This window comes from Larimichthys crocea, chromosome XX (genome assembly GCF_000972845.2).
Source record: "Larimichthys crocea isolate SSNF chromosome XX, L_crocea_2.0, whole genome shotgun sequence".
Classification (NCBI taxonomy): Eukaryota; Metazoa; Chordata; class Actinopteri; family Sciaenidae; genus Larimichthys; species Larimichthys crocea.
The window spans coordinates 9,050,426-9,070,567 of record NC_040030.1 but is presented as its reverse complement, the minus strand read 5'-3'; the positions used below and the strand labels follow the sequence as shown (position 1 = coordinate 9,070,567).

General features: G+C 40.1%; 2 protein-coding genes across 2 annotated transcripts; both read left to right on the top strand.

The window, feature by feature from the left end:
• The first annotated feature begins 1,919 nt into the window (after window positions 1–1,919).
• smo (smoothened, frizzled class receptor) lies at window positions 1,920–11,679 on the top strand. Its single transcript, XM_019264827.2, has 12 exons — window positions 1,920–2,839; window positions 4,493–4,692; window positions 5,024–5,233; window positions 5,360–5,532; window positions 5,620–5,839; window positions 5,936–6,059; window positions 6,166–6,258; window positions 6,407–6,515; window positions 6,951–7,136; window positions 7,709–7,857; window positions 8,820–8,954; window positions 9,043–11,679. The coding sequence occupies exons 1-12, from the start codon at window positions 2,578–2,580 to the stop codon at window positions 9,660–9,662; spliced, it is 2,481 nt and encodes an 826-aa protein (XP_019120372.1). The 5' UTR covers window positions 1,920–2,577; the 3' UTR covers window positions 9,663–11,679.
• A 458-nt stretch (window positions 11,680–12,137) lies between these two features.
• Window positions 12,138–19,204, top strand: cax1 (cation/H+ exchanger protein 1). The gene is made up of 19 exons (XM_010757165.3): window positions 12,138–12,311; window positions 13,196–13,372; window positions 13,571–13,695; window positions 14,258–14,366; window positions 14,491–14,607; window positions 14,702–14,763; window positions 14,864–15,235; window positions 15,694–15,793; window positions 16,081–16,222; window positions 16,361–16,544; window positions 16,642–16,741; window positions 16,831–16,949; window positions 17,206–17,243; window positions 17,339–17,466; window positions 17,841–17,974; window positions 18,206–18,300; window positions 18,509–18,587; window positions 18,687–18,795; window positions 18,894–19,204. Exons 1-19 carry the CDS (start codon window positions 12,236–12,238, stop codon window positions 18,965–18,967), a joined length of 2,340 nt encoding a protein of 779 aa, XP_010755467.2. The 5' UTR covers window positions 12,138–12,235; the 3' UTR covers window positions 18,968–19,204.
• Window positions 19,205–20,142: the final 938 nt, after the last annotated feature.

The following is a 20,142-nucleotide window of genomic DNA, read 5'->3' as shown; positions in this document are numbered from 1 at the left end:
CTGCAAATGAAAACCTGAGTTGTGAGACATTCCCAGCCTGAAACCTGATGCCTGTAATCTTAGGGAGCAGAAACAGTCCTGCGTGTTACAGCCTTTGACGCAAGTCCACAATCCAAACATGACATTTCTATGTTAGTTTAAAGCTGGAGTAACTCCCCTAACTTTCCCTGCAGCACGTAACAAAATCTACTGTCACCAATCTGATGGCACGCAGGAGTGAAATAACATTAAGGATTGCAGGGCTGTGACATGTTATAATTTAGTAAAAGCAACTGAGCGTAATGAAAAAGTGACAGTTCTAACAGCAGCTTACAACCGTATAGCAGTCTCTCATGATAGTGACTGTGTTTTGGTGTGTGAGTGAGAGTGAGTGTGTGTTGGCCTGGGCTCCAGGGCTCTGTGTGTGGTCCCTGGTTTTTGCCTCTGACTCACTGAGGCGGCCATGTTGCTGTGGATTTTAAGGAGGCCCAGACAGAAGGAGAGAGAGAGAGAGAGGAGGGAGCAGAGTTAACCCAGATTTACTCTTCAGAACACCAGAGGAGAAACAAAGCATCTGCAGCCACGCAAATACCACAAGTGCACTGTCCAATTAATGCGATAACAACAGCACCACGCTTGAGAATTTAACCGGTTTGAAAATTTGTTTTTTAGTGGTATCCAAACACATTCAAATAAACTTCATAACCTCTGCATAAAATTATAATTATTCACACTCTGTGATGACTTTCATTTTTTTGTGTACGTTAATATTTTATGTTCAACAGTGTTTGAAAATCCCTGCAGCCATAGTAATCACAAGAGGAAGTCCAGTCCATTATGGAAGTCCCAAAGGAAACTGATTTTTTTAGTTATTAACTGTGTCCCTCCCACACACATACTCACATGCACGCTACTGTAACATCTATGTAAAACGCTATTTAAATACTTACACAATTACTAATAAAGGCTTAGATATTCTGACTGTCATCCACTCAGACAAATGGACCAATGGACAGTGAAAAAGGGCATTTATATAAAAGTAAACACATCTTATCTGTTTGATCGTATCTCATGTATTTTCATTAGAAAGTCTTATATAATCCTTAACAGATAAACACAGTTTAGTCCAGTGCAGATTAGGCCACGTGCAGTCTCTGTATGATATATATGTATGATGTATATCACAGTGTTATTATTGTAAAATGTATCTTTTGTTTGTGTCCGTGTATTTATATAATATAGAATATGTTTATGTAGATTGTTTTTATTAGTAATACTTTTAACTACAGTGTATTTATTTTCTGTATCATGGCTAACAGTAGATTTCTGGATTTCTTTTGCAACGTATTTGTATAATTTATATATTTAGTCTGACATATTGTAATGTATATAATGCATATTGCTTATTAATGTCATCTCTTTTATTTTTATTTATTTCATTCAGATGCATCTTTATCTATTTGTTTACCTCTTGTTCAAGCATTTAACTCCTCATGTTATTCAAAGTTTATGAAAAGCTCATAAAGCATCATTAATACCCCCACAGTAATGAGTTTCTAGTGCACATTAAATATATTTATGTTAATGGCTGCTGTTTTAAAGCTGTATATTGTTTTTGTAGATCAATAGGACTATTGAGTTTCATAAAACTGAGAAACATTTCAGCTTCACGTCCTCGAAGTTGCCACTGGTGACATGTTGTATATAAGCTCTCACAGGTGAATGATTCAGCACAAAACTACAAAGATCTTCTCTAAAACTGCCACATGAGGGTCTGTGTTGTTTCGGGGGACCTTGAGATGAGAAACTTTGAGAAGGTCTGCCATAAGGCACATTCTTCCACTTGCAGAGGGGGATGGGAGGGGAGGTTTTGTTGCTCTGGCTCTCCCCCACCATGTGCATACCAGAGACAAAAAAAAAAAAACACTCACACACACACACACGCACACAACCAGACACTGAGCTGCAACTCAGGAACATAACACAGCCTGAGAAAGCTCTCACCAGACACTTCACCTGGAGAAAAATCACTTCTTGGGACACGTCGAGTGATATGGGATAACTGATCATCTTATTCCCCTGCCAGAATAAAAAAAGGGGGGACTGTGGAAAAGGGGGTGGTGCATCTGAGCTGGAGATCCTATTACAGAGATCCAGACTTTTTCATGGCAAGTTTTTTGGAAGTGGGGGAGGGCGAATCTACAACTTTCTCGGCCTGATGACTTTTTTCATACTCAGCTTAAACACTTCAAATGATACTTTATATGGTTCTGAGTTGATGATGCGCCTTTTCTAGAATCGAGGACAGTTTATTTGGAGCTGCTAGGATTTTTTTGTTTTTTGGATAATGAAGGAATTCAGGAGGATCCAGCAAGAATCGGACGAGAAGGGCAAAATAAAAAAGTTTGGGAGGACTGCGAGAAAACTTTGAAGGCGTCCCGCAGATTTCTCTCACCATGCCGCGTTTGGAAACTTATTCGGAATCTAATGAAGAAAACTTCATCTTTAGGTTTCTTGGAAAAAAGTATAACTGAAGACCCAGGATTTAAAGTAATCTCAGTTTTGCAGAGTTGAATCTCTCTCTCACACACACTCAAGATGTCTTCCCAGGCTTGGAGCCCCATTGTTGGATTTTACGGGATGCTCTGCGTCTGGGCTGCCTGGCTTTCGGGCTCCGGCGCAGTGCTGTCTCCGAACGGGACGATATTTGAGGACAGATGCAAGAAAACAACAACTTGCGAGGTACTTAAATACAACACATGTCTTGGATCACCGTTGCCGTACACGCATACTTCTCTGATCCTGGCGGAGGACTCCAGCACCCAAGAAGAGGCTTATGAGAAGTTGACCATGTGGTCTGGTGAGTTTTACTGGGTCCAAATAAAGTATAAAAAATGCTCTATCGCAATTTAGAGCTTATAAAGTGATAATCCAATCAAAACACAGTTGTAACTGTAGATATGTAATAAATCCCAGTTGTTACAGCGTACCACAGGAGAGAAAAGGCCATAAATAGAGCACTGTAAATATCTATGTGGTTATTATGAATATTAACACGGCTTACTACTCTGAAAGTCATAAATAAGAACTCTAATCTCACTATAAATACAATATTGACTACTGTAGTAGTGGATGAATTTTACATCAGAATTCATATATTTGTTTTGACACCAAAAAGCAGTGAGAAATTCACTTTCAGGCTTTTAATTTGTAGTAATTCATTAGAAATAAATAGTAGTGGGACCAATTTTGTAAATAATCCACATTGTGGTTTTTATTTCTGAGAAATATTCACTGTTTTCATGTGATAATAATGCTAATTGGTTTGACAATGGCCTGTGATGCCAGGTCCCAAATACTCAGGGGGTAGAGTTAGAAAAGAGCCCCGACAGGAAATGAAGGGTTAAAACCCATTAAAGGCAACAAAGGGAATCACTCATAGGTGTTAGAGAGCAAACAATAAGAGAGTCTCGCTCATAAAAGCTTTGTAGATATCCTTGCAAGATGACTTTCACATTCATAAGCACCCACTAATGACCATGTCAGATCCAGTTCACTGCCTCACAGGTGACAAGAGCTCCCAAATATCCCAAATTTGATGACATGTTGTGTGAAGGAGTCTCATTTGTGTTGTTGGGTATGATTTATTGTGGCTCCTGTTTAATAACATCTCTCTCTCTCTCTCATGTAATATGAAATGTTCCTTGGATGGTGATTTTCTTGCATCACAGCAGCTGCATTTACAACATCACAGAAAAGACAAAAAAATAATGCAGGAGCTTGAATTACAAATAAAATTACATAAATACATTATAGCAATATATATATATATTTCTAGTTGCTGGACAAATTGTTAACTCGGCACAGATACAAAATGTCCCTGTGTGTCACAGCTGGAAACCTCAGCGATGCATTTTAGTTTTTCATACTTCACGAGATCAAACTCTATCGATACTATTCGCAAAAAAGAAATTTTGCACTCTTCTTGTTTTTTTGTGTGTGTTTTTTGGCAATTGTAAAAAGCAGTAACTACCAGTTATTTCCTTTATCAATTAATCTCAACATTCTCTTCAAGATGAGTCAGTTTGTCTATAAAATGTCAGAAAATTCTGACCATAATGTGACACCTTCAGTGTGAAAGGCCTGCAACAGTGAGGACAAATATTCAGTTAACTACCATCAGTGACAAAGATAAAAAGCAAATACATTTGTTGATGAGCAGCATATTTCTTGATGAGCTGTTGATCAATTTTCAGTTGATCGACCAATGTAGTTTAAAAAAAGCTGCCACAGTGTGTCAGATGAAGATGATCACAGACAGTTATTTATAATCAAACTGATTTTGCATATTCTTGTCCCTTTCAGGTTTGGCTAATTGTTAATGTATTCATTGTATTGATTATAATGATGATCATCATCTGTCTGATAATGTAGCCCACGCCTTGTTGCACATCTCTCTGGTCTAACTTGAATGTTTCAGGATATTTTAAGACTGTTTTTTTTTTTGTCCTAGGTTTGCGGAATGCTCCGCGCTGTTGGTCGGTCATCCAGCCTTTGCTGTGTGCTGTCTACATGCCCAAATGTGAGAATGGTCGAGTTGAGCTGCCGAGCCAGAGCCTGTGTTTGGCAACACGTCGACCATGTAGCATCGTGGACCAGGAGAGAGGCTGGCCAAACTTCCTTAAATGTGACCATTTCCCCATGGGCTGTTCTGTAAGCTTCATTGTTACATAATGTTGTGTGATACTTAATTGATGCCCATAGGGAAAGTGTCTTTTCACTGCAGGTCTGAGGTCAGGCTACCAAGAGAGCAGCAGCCATGGATTTTCTCATAGTGCTGAAAACTGTCCATTAATTCATTATTTGATCTGATTTATTCTAATTAGACTTGTCAATGTGTATATGTATCAAGTAAAAATACCAAACATTTGCTGTAGAGTTGCTTACTTTTGTTGGTTTTGGAAGACATCTAGAATCTTTTTCTCAATTGATACCTATCCAATCTGAGACCTGAGACCTTTCCCCTTGCATACCATGTTTGCAGAATGAGGTGCAGAAGCTGAAGTTCAACACATCAGGCCAGTGTGAAGCTCCCCTGGTGAAGACGGACATTCAGTCGAGTTGGTACAAGGATGTGGAGGGCTGCGGTATCCAGTGTGACAACCCTCTGTTCACCGAGGAGGAGCACAATGACATGCACGCCTATATTGCTTACTTCGGCACCATCACCCTCCTCTGCACCTTCTTCACCCTGGTGAGACATAACTACAGTTAATTCAGTGGTGTCCTTTTGGCAGGAGATCTAGAGGAAACCTTCATATTTCATAGATATTTCTTTTTCCAACCCTCTTTTGACTTTCAAAATATCCCCACATTTCAGGCCACCTTTCTTGCTGACTGGAAGAACTCCAACCGATATCCCGCCGTCATTCTCTTCTACATCAACGCCTGTTTCTTTGTGGGCAGTATCGGCTGGCTGGCTCAGTTCCTGGATGGAGCTCGCGATGAGATTGTGTGCAAGAGCGACAACACCATGCGACTTGGGGAGCCCTCGTAAGTGAATGAACTGATCAATCAGTCATGCGATTAAAATGTAACACACATTCATAACTCACATTAATGATGCTGTGTCTTCTACAGGTCTTCAGAGACGTTGTCATGTGTCACTATCTTCATCATCGTGTACTACTCCCTGATGTCGGGTGTGATTTGGTTTGTTATGCTGACCTATGCATGGCACACGTCCTTTAAAGCCCTGGGCACCACCCATCAGCCGCTGTCTGGCAGAACCTCCTACTTCCACATGGTCACCTGGTCCATCCCCTTTGTCCTCACTGTGGCCATCCTGGCTATCGCTGAGGTAAAATCTTGACACTTTGAGACTGTAAAATGTTTTCCAGTCATAGTCTGATCCCTTATCTCGTGTTTTTTCTCTCTGCTCTATGGTGCTTCACAGGTGGATGGAGACTCTGTGAGTGGGATCTGTTTTGTGGGCTACAAAAACTATAAATACCGTGCTGGGTTTGTGCTGGCTCCTATCGGAGTTGTGCTTGTTGTCGGTGGCTACTTCCTCATTCGGGGTGAGTGACTTAAAGAACAGTATCCAAACCTTTCAAGCTTTTGTCATCCATGACTCCTTAAATTCATCCTCACATGACTAATTCAGTACAATACTTTTTTTTTTAGGTGTCATGACTTTGTTTTCCATTAAGAGCAACCACCCAGGACTACTGAGTGAGAAAGCAGCCAGTAAAATCAACGAGACAATGCTGAGACTTGGTATGTTGTTTCATCTGTTGCCATTTCGCACCACATGAGTCTCTAGCAGCATTCAATTGGGCACACCAAACATGACTGTGTGAATGCTTTTGGGAGTGAAGTGTCTGGAATCTCACATTTGATTTGTTGTTCTATTTCTCCTTGTCAGGTATATTTGGATTCCTCGCTTTTGGCTTTGTTTTCATCACCTTCGGCTGCCACTTCTACGACTTCTTTAACCAGGCTGAATGGGAGAGGAGCTTCAGGGAATATGTGCTGTAAGTTTTTTTCCCTCATAAGTAGCAATTATCCTGTAATTTGCTGCACTTTTGTTGATCACATACTGATTAGTTTTGCCGCTACATAGCAGAGTAATAAAGGTTTACACCTGTCTGCTTCAGAACTACTTCATAGCTAAAGCCTCCACACAGAAATCCACAAACTGATGCTGTTGAGACTCCAAACCGCTGCTCGACCGCTCAGCTCACAGTGGTGAATGCAGCCCTATTTCCCCACAGTGTTGACACTGGCTGGACTGGAATTAATTTAGCCTCAAAAATGTAAACCACTTTCTCCTGCCCTAACATGTAAAATACTTTCTTATTTACCAGAAGCAGCACTTGAATGTACCTCAGTCATATGTCTAGAAAGTGTGGGAGGCACATGTGGCACGGTGCAGACATAGACCAATCTTCTCATCATATTTTCAACAGGTGTGAAGCCAACGTGACGATCGCCTCCCAAACCAACAAGCCAATCCCAGAATGCACCATTAAGAATCGGCCCAGTTTGATGGTAGAGAAAATCAACCTGTTCTCCATGTTTGGGACTGGAATCGCTATGAGTACCTGGGTCTGGACCAAGGCCACCATTCTCATCTGGAAGCGGACCTGGTGCAAGTAAGCAAACATCAAGTGAAATGAAAATTAAAGCCGACAGTTTTCTGCAGCTATTGTTGTACCACTACAAAAATGTGATTCTGGAGATTGTGTTGTTATGTTTCAGGTTTCGTAATCTCTCTCTTCTCATTGCTTAAGTCCACAATTATATATAGTTTTAGAAATAAGACGAAAGTGTGGGAAAAGCCTGCTTTCGACACACCCAGACATGTACCAACCAAGCAGCATAAGTTTAGTCAAACCTTGCTGTGTGTTTCCAGTTAGCTCATTTAGCTTTGCAGTGTTAATCCCTGGTTTAGTAACAGTGCTCACAAGGGCTCACTGTGACTTGGATTTTGCTCACAGGAATTTGTTTCTTTTAACTTTGGAAAAAAAAAACAGTAATTCTTGGAATGACTGTTTTCAGTTTAGGCTTAAGACCGATTGATGTCAAATGACAAATTTGTAGAAAATAAGCGTCTTGCCCAAGGTCACATGGCATTAAAACTTGGAAATACAACCCCTCCATTATACCAGGTGTTGTTATTACCTGTGATCTCTTTTTCTTAACCTGCCTAATGTTCCCATGTCAGGATTATTGGCCGTAGTGACAATGAACCCAAGAGGATCAAGAAGAGTAAGATGATTGCTAAGGCATTTGCGATGAGGAAGGAGCTTCACAAGGACCCCGAAAAGGAAATGTCCTTCAGCATGCACACCGTGTCCCATGAAGGACCAGTGGGTGAGTATTTAAGTGGAGTCGTTAAGAAATAATTCAGATAAATCACACTGAAGAAGCCTAAACTGATTTTGACTTAAGTTTGCCATATTGCCCACTGTTTGGTGAGACGAAAGAACAGTGAAAGCCACATACTGATGTTTGCATACTTCCACCTTGTGGTAAATAACTGAAACTGCAAGGTGTCTGACTTTGATAATTATATGCATATTATATATAGGATGCTCCCTCTTTAGGGTTACTTCACCAAATATACCAAATATACAAAAAGACATTTTCTCATTTATCTTAAGAGGTATCCAGCCATGCAGATATTTTGGGTTTCCTCACCAGGACTATTTCTCTGGTACTGTTCTAACCGTGGTAGTGCTATTGGAAAGACACAATGCTGTTCAGTTTTTTAATTTAGTTTATTCCTGATGTGAGCACTGCAAACAAATCGCCTATTCATGTCCATTGTCTTGCGGCGGCTTGGCTGATTGGTGGTTATCTCAAAACGGAGTACATAAAAACCAAAACTATGCGCATGGATAAATACCACTAGAGACAAGTGATAAAATGTGTGTTTTGTAATTTGGGTGAACCAACTCAAAGACTTGTTGTGTTCGCTAGTATAATGTCAAACATGGCGCCGTGTGTGTAGATGCAGTGATGTATTCCTTTTGTGAACCACTACGTGATATTTTTCTTTCACATTTGGCCTGAAAACTTTTTCCATTTGCTTTTTTGTGGCATCGAGGCTACACGGTTGGCGACAACTGTTATGTCTGTAGCTAAGAACTGGATGACACATTCTTCTGTTCATGTAAGCTGTGAGGCTGCTGTGGCTACCATGCTTGTTTAGTTTGGAGCAGTTCAGAGCTATAGAGGCACCACGGGGGAGCCATTCTGAATATATTGGATTTAAAGCAGTCCTTAGTTGTTCCTAAATTGAAAGGTTGTGGTCTGTCTTTTCTTATTCATAGCTGGAATCAATTTTGAACTAAATGAGCCATCCAATGACATGTCATCAGCTTGGGCGCAACATGTGACTAAGATGGTGGCCAGGCGAGGTGCCATATTGCCTCAGGACATCTCTGTTACTCCTACTGGTACACCAGGTGAGGAGACCATGGAGACCATCTTTTATCCTTGCATCTTTTTCCACAACTGTTGGTCACCAACCCCTTTTCTGTTATTTATTCACAGTGCCACCTCCAGAGGAGAGGAACAGGCTATGGATGGTGGAAGCTGAGATTTCACCAGAGATGATAAAAAGGAAAAAGAAGAAGAAGAAGAGGAAGAAGGAGGTGCGTCCAGTGGAGGAGGTGGTGGACCACCAGGCTTATCGCCAGCGAGAGTTTGGTCGCAGTTCAGTGCCTCGCCTGCCCAAACTGCCATGTCACCCCAGTTTAGTCGCTAATCTCCGAGAACAGCAGAGGCAACAGCAGAAGCTGGAGGAGGAAGTCCTGCCAGGGTCCTATCCAGATTTCCAGCCCTCCCAACCGCTGTCCTGTGAGGAGAGGTGTCTGTACAAGCAATACCAGAGCGGTTGGAACAGCTATGGCCGGAGCCTGCTCTCTGACCCTCTAACCCATAACGACCGCCCAGAGGATCTGGGTCTTGGCCCACGCTGCCTCCCCTCATCCTCATGGCAGCCCAGTGGACCTTCCCACTATGCTGGGGAGATGGGTCTCACAGAGGGGCTGTCAGAGAGGTTGGCCCACGTGGCTCGTGTTCCAGCAGGTCGAAGGGTCGGCTATGGACCTGTTCATTCCCGGACCAATTTAATGGAGGCGGAGCTCATGGATGCTGACTCTGACTTCTGAGAGCATAGCTCCAATATACTGCTTTGTGGTACACAGACAGTAAGCTGCAAAAAGTGCTGGATACTTTCATAATTCTTACTAAAGTGCACCTAATTCCCAATTCCCAGAGGTCAAGACGGAACTAAGCTGGTCCGTTTTTTTTTATTTTCTTTTTCTTTAGATTTTGTTTTTTTAGAAAAAGCAAAGGGACAAAGTGAACAAATATGTTGTGAATAAGTTAATGATAAAATATTTTTTTATACTTATATTTGTGTCCAATAAAAGTTCAAAGGCAACTCTGTGATGACAAGACAAATGAGGCAGCTAAACTTTATATGGCTTGAAACTGATATCTTTATTCTGAACCCCCTATGCATTCATCTGCCAACTCAACCCTGTCCGTGATATTAACCTATAAAGATGGCAGGATAAGTCAAGGTGTCAGTTGTTTGATACTTGTTTTTGTAATTACCAGCAAGGACATTTGAAGATGTAAATAGTCAGTAAAACTTTTGAAAGTCAGTTATATTCTTAATCCTGGATTAACTGCTTGTGGCATAATTATTTGAACTATTTGAATAGTTGAACCCTTGTCACAGGGCTCAGATTCAAACAGAGGATCATACAGGTTAAAAAAAATTCTATGGGCTACTTGCAAATACTCTTTAACCCAGGTCCTCTTAAGCATTATGTTTTAATGTCCATTTTTCTCTTACTACTATTTAGCCATTAATTACTTGTGTTTATGTGCAGTTAATTTGAGGTACTAATCGTTATCTCCCTTGCCGTATTAATACTCATATCACAGAAATTAGTGACTTTAAGGGGTTTCTTTAAGAATTTGTGACACACACTGGGACTTTAACAGAAGCCAGTACTAAAATAAATTGTTAAATTTGTATAAGATATCTTATCCACAATTGGGTGGGTCTTTTGTTTTAAGTTATCTTCATTTCTTCACATTGTAATAATTTACTTCAGATTCAAACAGGATAACCTAAATTATGATCCTCCTTATTTTTCTTGATTTTGTTCACATCTGCAAATGAATACTGACATGATTTTATTAACTTAACTCCTGGCTGAAAAGCTGTGTTTTGCTGACCTTGCTGGTTAAAAGTTTTATGCCTGTTTCACCTTTGACCACACCCAGCGGTGATGTCGCCGGGTACACCTGTGCGTCACTGCAGCAGGGTGAAGTAAAACCACTGGGTGACGGCAAAGACACGCCTTTGAGGGGTTGTTAAGTTACTCTTTAATCAGCTAGTATACAAAATGTTACCGAGCTAAAATTCATACTAACAATTTGAATGGTGCAATAAACCAACAGTTAGCTCATTGTGTGCTTGGAGAAAAATGGATGAAATGGACAATGACAAATGAGTTCAGAACACTTTTCCTCGTACAATTATTTTTAAAAGTGTTATTTTTTTTTACAGCAGTATTTCTACTTTGTTTGTCTGTTGTACATATTTAATCTAAACTGGTCGTCATATGTGTTTCTTCGTCAGTCCAGTGGAAAATCTTTTGTATGATGTATTTTAGACTGCAGTGAGCTTAGAAGTTTACTTTTTACTCTTGTCTTTCTCTTAAATGCATCTATTTTTCAGTTTCTCTCTTTCTAAATGTGTGTACTGTATATAGGTTGTTCATAGATTTCCCAATAAGGGGATTATTTGTACAGATTTATATATCAAATCACTTGATTACTCTGCTGATATGATAAATAAAAAGGGAAAAGTCAACTATGCTATAAAAAGTTGTCACTGTACTTGTGCTGTAACCAAAATTTCACCTAGTATTACACCCGATATGGATAAATGATGCTGAAGTAGACTGTGATAGACCTCTTCTTAGCTGATGCAAACTAGTTTGTCTAATGTTAAGTGTCTTGTTATTCATGTGATGTGTATGATTTGATGATGAATTATTTATGTTATTAGTTACCACACTGCTTTCATTTAGAAATGTTTAGTAAGTTTGGCATCAAAAATAAAGTATAGCCGATATCCACCCAAAAAGTTTATGTTCAAAGATTATAAAGAAATGAAGATAAGATTGAAAAATATGTTTCACTTTTTATGCCTTGAAAAGTAATACATTGTTTTTTTGTGTGTGCTGTCTAAAAGATGTGGGCCTAACAGCAGGCCTTGTGTTACTTTCTGTGTTTAGTCTCCCAACTGTGTAAAAAAGAAAAATACTGTCCATATGTGCAGCTGTATTTTTTTGTTCTTATATGTAAATAAAAGTAACCCTACACTTTTCTGACTGATTGTTTTGTCGTAATATCTGTATTGGTGTCAGAATGATCCATCTACCTGACAGACGAGGGCGCATCAGATGGCACAGGTGTGCTTCAGGCTGGTCATAATAAAAGGACACAACATGTGGCGCTTGATCTTGAACTATCACAAATGAGGCCCGCCCTACTCTGCCTCTGATTGGTTAACCCAACATAGGAGTAGTAGCCAATATATATATGAGGAAGGGTTTTTAAACTGGGTGTCAGACCTTCGTGGAGAACAATCAGACTGAGGACCTCGACGCACAGTTGAGACAGAAGCGACACTCGGGGGGGAATAAACAGACAAAACATGTCCCACAAAAAGTCTTCCCAGGTGCCGGGTGATGGAGAGAACCTGCGGGGAAGACATGCGGCTGATTCCACAGGTGAGGCGAAGTTCTGCACGCTTTTTTTTACATTTTACTTCGTACTTAAACGCGTTCATCAAAGTCACCTGTGCTGCCAAACTTTCCTCCAATCAGAGTCAAACACTGAAACTTTGAGATTTAAAACACTTCCTGTAGTTCCTGATGACTGTCATGCCTCATGGAAATGTGTTTTATTCTGAGAAGACTAGTTTAAAATGTATTTCTAATTCTATTAATTGCAATGGCAGCCATCTTAATATTCTACACCTAACATACAATACATGACACATGATATAATAAACATTAATTTCATTAGCATACAGAAAACCAAGTTATTAACCCTTACATTCCTATACAAATCAAAGCCAGTCAACACACACATTAAAAAACTAACCACTATACAGTCTGTCATCTGCATGACAATAAAGCTTTTAGCTCTGTTATTAAATTACAACTTGCTGGCGGTTTGTGTGGGAAGAAGGTTTGCTACATTGATTGTTCCTCTGCTGACAAGTTACCAAAAATCTATCCATTGCTCCATTAAATCTCAACTTTTCCTTTTACATATTTTATCCGACAGAGAGAGCGACGGTAAAGAAAAGGTAGGAAGTCAGAACCCCATGAACAGCATTAGAAGCAAAGCTATACAGAATAAATTATTTTTTATTTCAAAGCATCTGCATCTGTGAAAGTTTTCTTATCTCTGTATTCTGAAATGCATTGATAACTCAATTTGTCTTGGCATACAGCAATTTTTATCTTGTCAGGGGACACTCAGGAGGTTTTTGTTAGTCACACATTTCTATGGAGCAGCCAGAGGACAATGGGCCTTGGATGTCCGGCAACTCATGTCAAAGTATTGCAGTGCCTAAAATGCTCTCCGTCATATTTTTATTATTCAGAGAATCCTGCAGATCATGAACAGCATCCCCGGATTCCACAGCAACCCTCCCAAACAGATTGGCTCCGTGTTGGCCCCCAGCATCCAGAGCTAGGCACAGCAGACACGCCCTCCCCCCATGCTTCTGGACACCACTTCTGCCACTACACACCAAAAGCTTTCCTCACCGTCCACAGAGGTGAATAAGACATCAGTTGATACCACAAATGACTAAAACAAGCATACAGTAGAATGTATGGAGACTGCTAAAGTGAGAGCAGGGATCACTGCTGGGGTTATTTTGGGGATAGAGTGTGATCATGTGGATCCCTCCAATCACAGATATATTCTTGTCTTGCTATGTGGAAGAATTTTCTCACAGTTGTGATCTGCACAGGAGGACACAACACTTCAGCCCGGTCAACTCCGTGTGCAGAAGAGGGTTGGCATGAAGCTACCACAAAGACGACAATCAGAGCTGACAATGAAGTGGAGGCGCACAGGGAGGCCAACAACTACAAGGTGGCCATGACTGGGTCAAGGAGACACTCCAAATTCTCCCCTGCAACTAATCTGTAGCCACTTTTAGTTTTATTCAGTAAAAAATGTGAAGATCCTGTAAGGTATTTGAAAATGAGGATGTGAAAAAGAAGTGAGACTGCTTTCTTGGTTTGATTAAATTCACTGTTCTCAAAATGTGTGCCAGTCCCACACTGGGGGCACAGAGGCATTGCACGAGGTTCCTGCATGATTAGAGAAGGGAAAATGTGGAGTTGAACTAAATTTGAATCTGATACATGTGGGAACAAGACAAAACTCTTGTCACGCTAGTAAGCCTGTGGATTCAGGTTGGCAAGAATGAAACATTTGCATGTTTGAGAGGGAAGAGAAGGAAAAATTGATTCTCATCAAGCAAACAGTCAAGTCAGTCCAAACCAAAGTTTTAAAAAACTCTCTCGTTTAAGTTATGCTGCAGATGTTTAGCACTGATTGAATTTATCTCTATGTCCAAGTCATCATGGAAAAAGATACTGTCTGCTCTATGTAACACTGTTTGTTTGACACATTTTAATCCCCCCTTCAGTTTGGCTTCAGAAAGTGGAAGGGCAACGTAACGGAAAAGCCCATTGAAGACCGATCAGACATCATCAAAGAGCTCCACTCTGATCTGAGCATCGTGAAGCCTCAAGAAGGTCTTGTATTGATTTTGTTTTTTCTCTCTCTTTTTATTTCTGTTTAGCAGGACCTACATATATGCAGACAAATGGGTTGTCACTCCAGATATAACCTGTACTTCTTATTGCTCCTCTCTTTTAGGCTCAGTGGTCACCTTTGGGAACATAGTTTATGTGTTTTTATTTGGATGGTGGATATCTTTAATCTATTTCCTCATTTGTCCTATAATGTTTCTAACGATCTTCGGTGCCCCGTATGGTATGTATCCTGTAAAATATCTGCATCGCTCAAAGTATTGTAGCTTCAAGTTTATTGTAGAACATGATTTTGTTTTTCTACTTTTTTTTTCCAGGCAAACTTTGTTTTAAGATGGCATGTTACTTTATCTGGCCATTTGGGAAGTCACTGGAAAAGGTAATAAAATACAGTTTACTTATGTTTTGGTGCCATTGCAAAAGTTGCTGCAAAATGTGCTTCACGCTGTTCCAGAAAGTAATTTTTCTGCCTATTTCAGGCCAGTCATGTAGTTAAGAGAACCATTGCGAGGCCTCCAAAGTGTGAGGTCATTCCTGAAGAGGGAGACACCGAAGACGGTAAAGACACTGTGAGGAACAAGGACTCTGCACCCCTTCTGGTGTCTTCACCAATCCCTATTGAGATCCCTGTCCCAGAACCACCAGCTAAAAAAAACCCTCTGCAGTGTCGCATTAGTACTTACGTTTGGTTGTTATTGGGTTACCCTGTCCTGGCTGTCGTCCACTCTCTGGCCTGTGTGCTTGCCTGGATGCTCGTCTTCACTATACCTGTATCCAAGATGAATGCACGCACGATGACCACAGTCCTCCTCATGGCACCAGAGGACATTCAGATTCACACACTGGAAAAGGTACACGGTTCACAGTTTTTCTGTCGGTCAAAGTAAAGAATGTGTGCAATATTTTGGTCATGCTTTTTTAAATCTTCTGTAGGCTTTTTATGGCATCCCAATTAGCTATGGTAACACGAGCTGTTTCTTTTGCCAATCATAGTTCTCATTTACTCTCAAGTAGTAGTTAGTTATTTGCAAATCTTTTGAGATATCGGCCGCTAATACTGGACAGTTTTCACTGGGACTATAATCACTGACAGTGGTAGATTGTCCAGAGCAACCAGGACTCAATTCATGGGAAAAACTTTCTGATACAGTTTCAAATTAAAAATTTCAGCGCTCTTAGTACTATAAATGACATTTGGGAGGCAGCCAAGCATCTCAAAAGCTCTGCATGGCTAGCTACCACTGGGAATGTTTTTTCTTTTCACTATTTGCATCTAACAAATTCATTTTTAACTTGTTCTCTCTTACAGACCCCTGGGTGTGAGACGGGAGTTATCCTATGCTGTTATCAAGCTTTCAATGGTTATTACTACAAATACACTGTCCAAGGAGTCAATATTTTTGCTCTCAGTATCCTTTTTGGGTTGTTGGATCTAACTTCATGGAAGATTACATTTCAACATTCTAGACTGCTGCATACTCACAAAATGTATTATAGTGGGTGGTGCATGGGCAACCAGCTGCACTTGCTGTAGTGACAAGCAGGGGGCAGGAAAATTCTGAATCATCATATTGAATTTCATTTCTGGTCCTTCACAACTAATGTAGCTTTTCCATATCCAATCAATCATGATTTTATACATAGACAGTACAGAGCTGGTCTGTCCATTTGTTTTCCTTAAGTCTGTCCCTTGCAGACCTGCTTCCCTTCGTGTTAATCACTCTGGTTATTGGCTATACTGACCATGACCACAAGTACTTTAGGGCGGAGACCATATTCTTCACAGCTATCCTTTCCATCATTCCTCTGTCCTACTATATTGGCATGGGTATAGCCAGGTAAGGGTTTTTTCTGTCTAGCAAGTAGATGACTGTGCATGAAAGAAGAAGGTACAGACTCTGTGCAATGGATTCTGTTGGACACTATATTAATTGATTGACTGGTGATTTTACTGGTACTTCTGTGCATTTCCACAGTATTTCTGCACAGAGTAACTTTGCAGTGGGAGCGGTGGTGAATGCAACGTTTGGCTCCTTCACAGAGATGACTTTCTACATCACAGCACTACTGCAGGGCTATCGTGCTGGCACCAAATGTTATGAGGAGATTGTTAAAGCAGCACTCACAGGGACCTTGCTTGGGTGTATCCTGTTTATACCTGTGAGTGCATAAGAAGGTCAAATGAAGATATTGTGTTGCGATGCTTTCTGTGAAGTTTCCATGCACTAACCTCTGTTTGTGTTTGTCAACTGCACAGGGTATCTGTATGATCATTGGAGGCATTAAACACAGGGAGCAGCGATTCAACAGTCGCTCAGCTGGAGTGAGTTCGGCTTTGCTTTTCATATCCGTAGGAGGTGTGTATGGCAGTTGAACATGCAACACATTTTCAAACAATATGTGCCCCACCAACAGATTCACAAAACTTTTCAAATATTGTCTCTAGGTGTGTTTGCCCCGACGCTTTTCTCAAAGACCTTCGGTAATCTGATGTGTGACAGCTGCACCAATGTTCCCGGCAACTCCAGTGTACCCTTCATCTGCAAGGACTGTCATTACGACATGGTGGGTTGTTTTACTTAACCTTCACATGACTTCATGCTTGTGGCAGCTGAGTTTGTGAACTGTTTCTGTTTTTTCCAGTTGTACTAAAGTGTGATCCATGTCTGCAGTGCTTCAGTGCCTTGATGTTCGGTGTGCTACTATGGAGATTAAATCTTTATGGGTCTCCACTGCTTAAATGTTTTCTAAATTTTTCTTTTTTTTTTTTTTTAATGAATTTTAATTTTCACTTTTTTTTTTGTTTGTTTGTTTTAAACAGACTCAGGCTGACCCACATTTGATTCTGTCTCAAATTGAGTAAGTCCAGGTGCCAGTTTTTAAAATTAATCAATTCAAAAATGTGTTGGCTAGTTTTCTTATTTAAAAATAAATATTTTTTTTATGTTTTCCAGGCCTCTGGTGTACACAATTTCTGTGTTGCTACCCGCTGCATACCTGATTGGCCTCATCTTCACATTGAAGACCCACTCCCACATCTATGATATCCATATCAGCGATGGCCAAGGGGGCCATGCACATGGTCAGTACACACAAGAGGGCACCAGCACCTCTTACTCCACTGGTGAGGGCATCACTGGTCATCTCCATGCTGACAACTCGTGTATTAATGCCAGCATTGTTTCCACCAGGCAGGTGTTTGCAAAAGGTGTGTGTGGTCTGCATGAAATCTTTGGGGTGAAGGGACATGACATTGACTGCTTGTTGGCTGCTTTATTAACCTGTTTGTACATGTAAGGAACTCCCTCGAGATTAAAGTTGTGCATCTGCATGCCGAAACTCTGAAGCATGTGAGGGTGTTCACAGTTCACACTTTGTCTAGATGCATGTGAAAGCATAGAAAAACCAAACTGTGTTAATTTGCTGTCATTTGTAAGAAAAGTGTGTCACTAACAGGTCATCATGTAGTCCACTGGTCCCGGTGGAGGGCTCTTGCAGTGCTGATTGTTGCCACAGTGTTGATGGCCTGCTGCGCTGAGCTCAGCACGGCGAACATCGAGCCCATGCTGAGCCATTCCTCCATTTCTCAGGTATTTGAAAATGAGAGGAAGAGGAAGCGATCAATGAAAATAAGTTTCAAGACCGTATTCGTATATAGCAGAGGATGGAAACCTTCAATTGAAGTTGAAATTCACAAACCTGCAATTTGAGAAACTAAATCCAACTTGCTGTGTGCAACAAGGAGCCTAAATGTACCTGATATGTTTAGATATAAAGAGACTGAATTTCTACTTCAGTGTGTTTCTTTGTACTTGACGTAGTACTTCATCGGAGTCACAGTTTTGGCTATGGTGCCAGAGATTCCTGAGATTGTCAACGGGATCCAGTTTGCACTTCAGAACAACATCAGCCTGAGGTACACAGTGCTTTTTAGTTGCCAACAAAAGTTCTTCACTTACTTGCATACATGTACCTTAATTTTGTCCAACAGTACATCTGTGTATCTGTAAATAACAAATGTGATTGCAACATTTATTTAAGTTTAGTCATTTATAAACACATTATCACATACACTTGAACACACAATCTTGTATACCTATGTGTATATATTTTTGTGTCTACAGCCTTGAAGTGGGCAGTTGTATTGCCGTGCAGGTCTGCATGATACAGATTCCACTACTCATACTCTTCAACGCCTTCTATGTAAGTGCCCAGTTTTTGAAAACGATACGTTTTATTTTTTTTTAAGAACGCACTAGTTTTAATCATGACTTTGCTTGAACCTTTTTTTTGTTTTTCCAGGATGTTGGATTTGTGCTTGTGTTCAGTGACATTCATCTCTGGGCCAGCATCTTCAGTGTCATTCTGGTCAACTACATCTTCATGGATGGAAAATGTGACTACTTTCAGGGTAGATTTTTATTTTTTTAAATCTGGAAAAACAGTTGAACTTACAGTAAATTGATTTTTGTATTTTGCAATTATATAACCTCTCTATTTTGTTTGCAGGCACCGCTCTAGTGGTCGTGTACCTCATCCTTTTGGCCCTTTACTTTTTTGCTCCTTCTCCACGCTCTTGTTGATCTGCTCACCAAGTAAATTCCTAAGGCTCCAACATTTCATGCCACTATTAAAAAAAAATAAATAAATAAATAAAAATGAATCCCTTAGGTGGTGAGTATTCAGTGACACAGAAGAGTTGGAAAAAGAGTTTCAGTGAATAGTTGTCTGCTTTTGTCGATTATATGATACTGACATTGACACTGTTCTGGCTGTCATAAAAATGTATGATTAAAATACTGCATTTATTTAAATGTAAATGTTCTTTGTATCCAATGTGTGATTTTTATATTGGACATTAATAAATGAATCTGTTTATAACATTTCTTTTCAATCAGTGCTTCACTACTTACATCATTTTATATTTTGAAAAATAGACACATCATTTTAAATTGTATTTTCGTTTCTACTACATTTTGATATCTTTGCTGTAATGTTTATAGACGTTTTGGCACATTACACTCGACTAAGAGAACAGATGGCATGCATGTTGTGAAAGTGCATTCCAAGCATAAAAGTGTCAACAGCAGTTCATGCAAAAATAGCCTAAAATGAAACAATTTTTGTTATGCATCATGCTAATTGTTAGTCAAGCAAAGGAAATTGGGAGAACAGGAAGCTATTTACACAACACTTTTATTGACAGTACTCCAATACAACATTCACACAAGCCTACTGTACAGCATTGTAGTGGTCACCTTTTTAAAACTATGTCCCAAAGTAAAGGTTTGACGGTGTAAATATAAAAAGCAGGTAATGGCTTCATGCACAAAGTAGTTTGTTATGCATAACAGAAATAAAGGGGCAGGAAGTGCAGGCAGATCAAACCATTGGGCAACATTTCATCCTGGGTCTCCACTAATATTCCTCATCACACTTTGTTCAAGATGCAACACTTTTTGGCATCAGTTAATTTCATCGATAAAACATGGGAACTGGATTGAGCACACTGAAACGTTGAATAAGTATTTTTGGGATTAATACCCAAAAGGCTCAATATGCTGCATCCTTCTAAAGGCTACTCTGTTTGGCCTTTAACAGGAACAGTATACAAGGCTTCTGCATCCTTGAAACAGGACACAAAAGTGTTTTCTTTTCACCGAGATGTCGAGCGATTGCATGTAATAACTTGTTGAAAATGGTTAAAGGTCCACTTAAATGCAATTTTCAATATGAACCCTTTGTTTAAACATGCAGA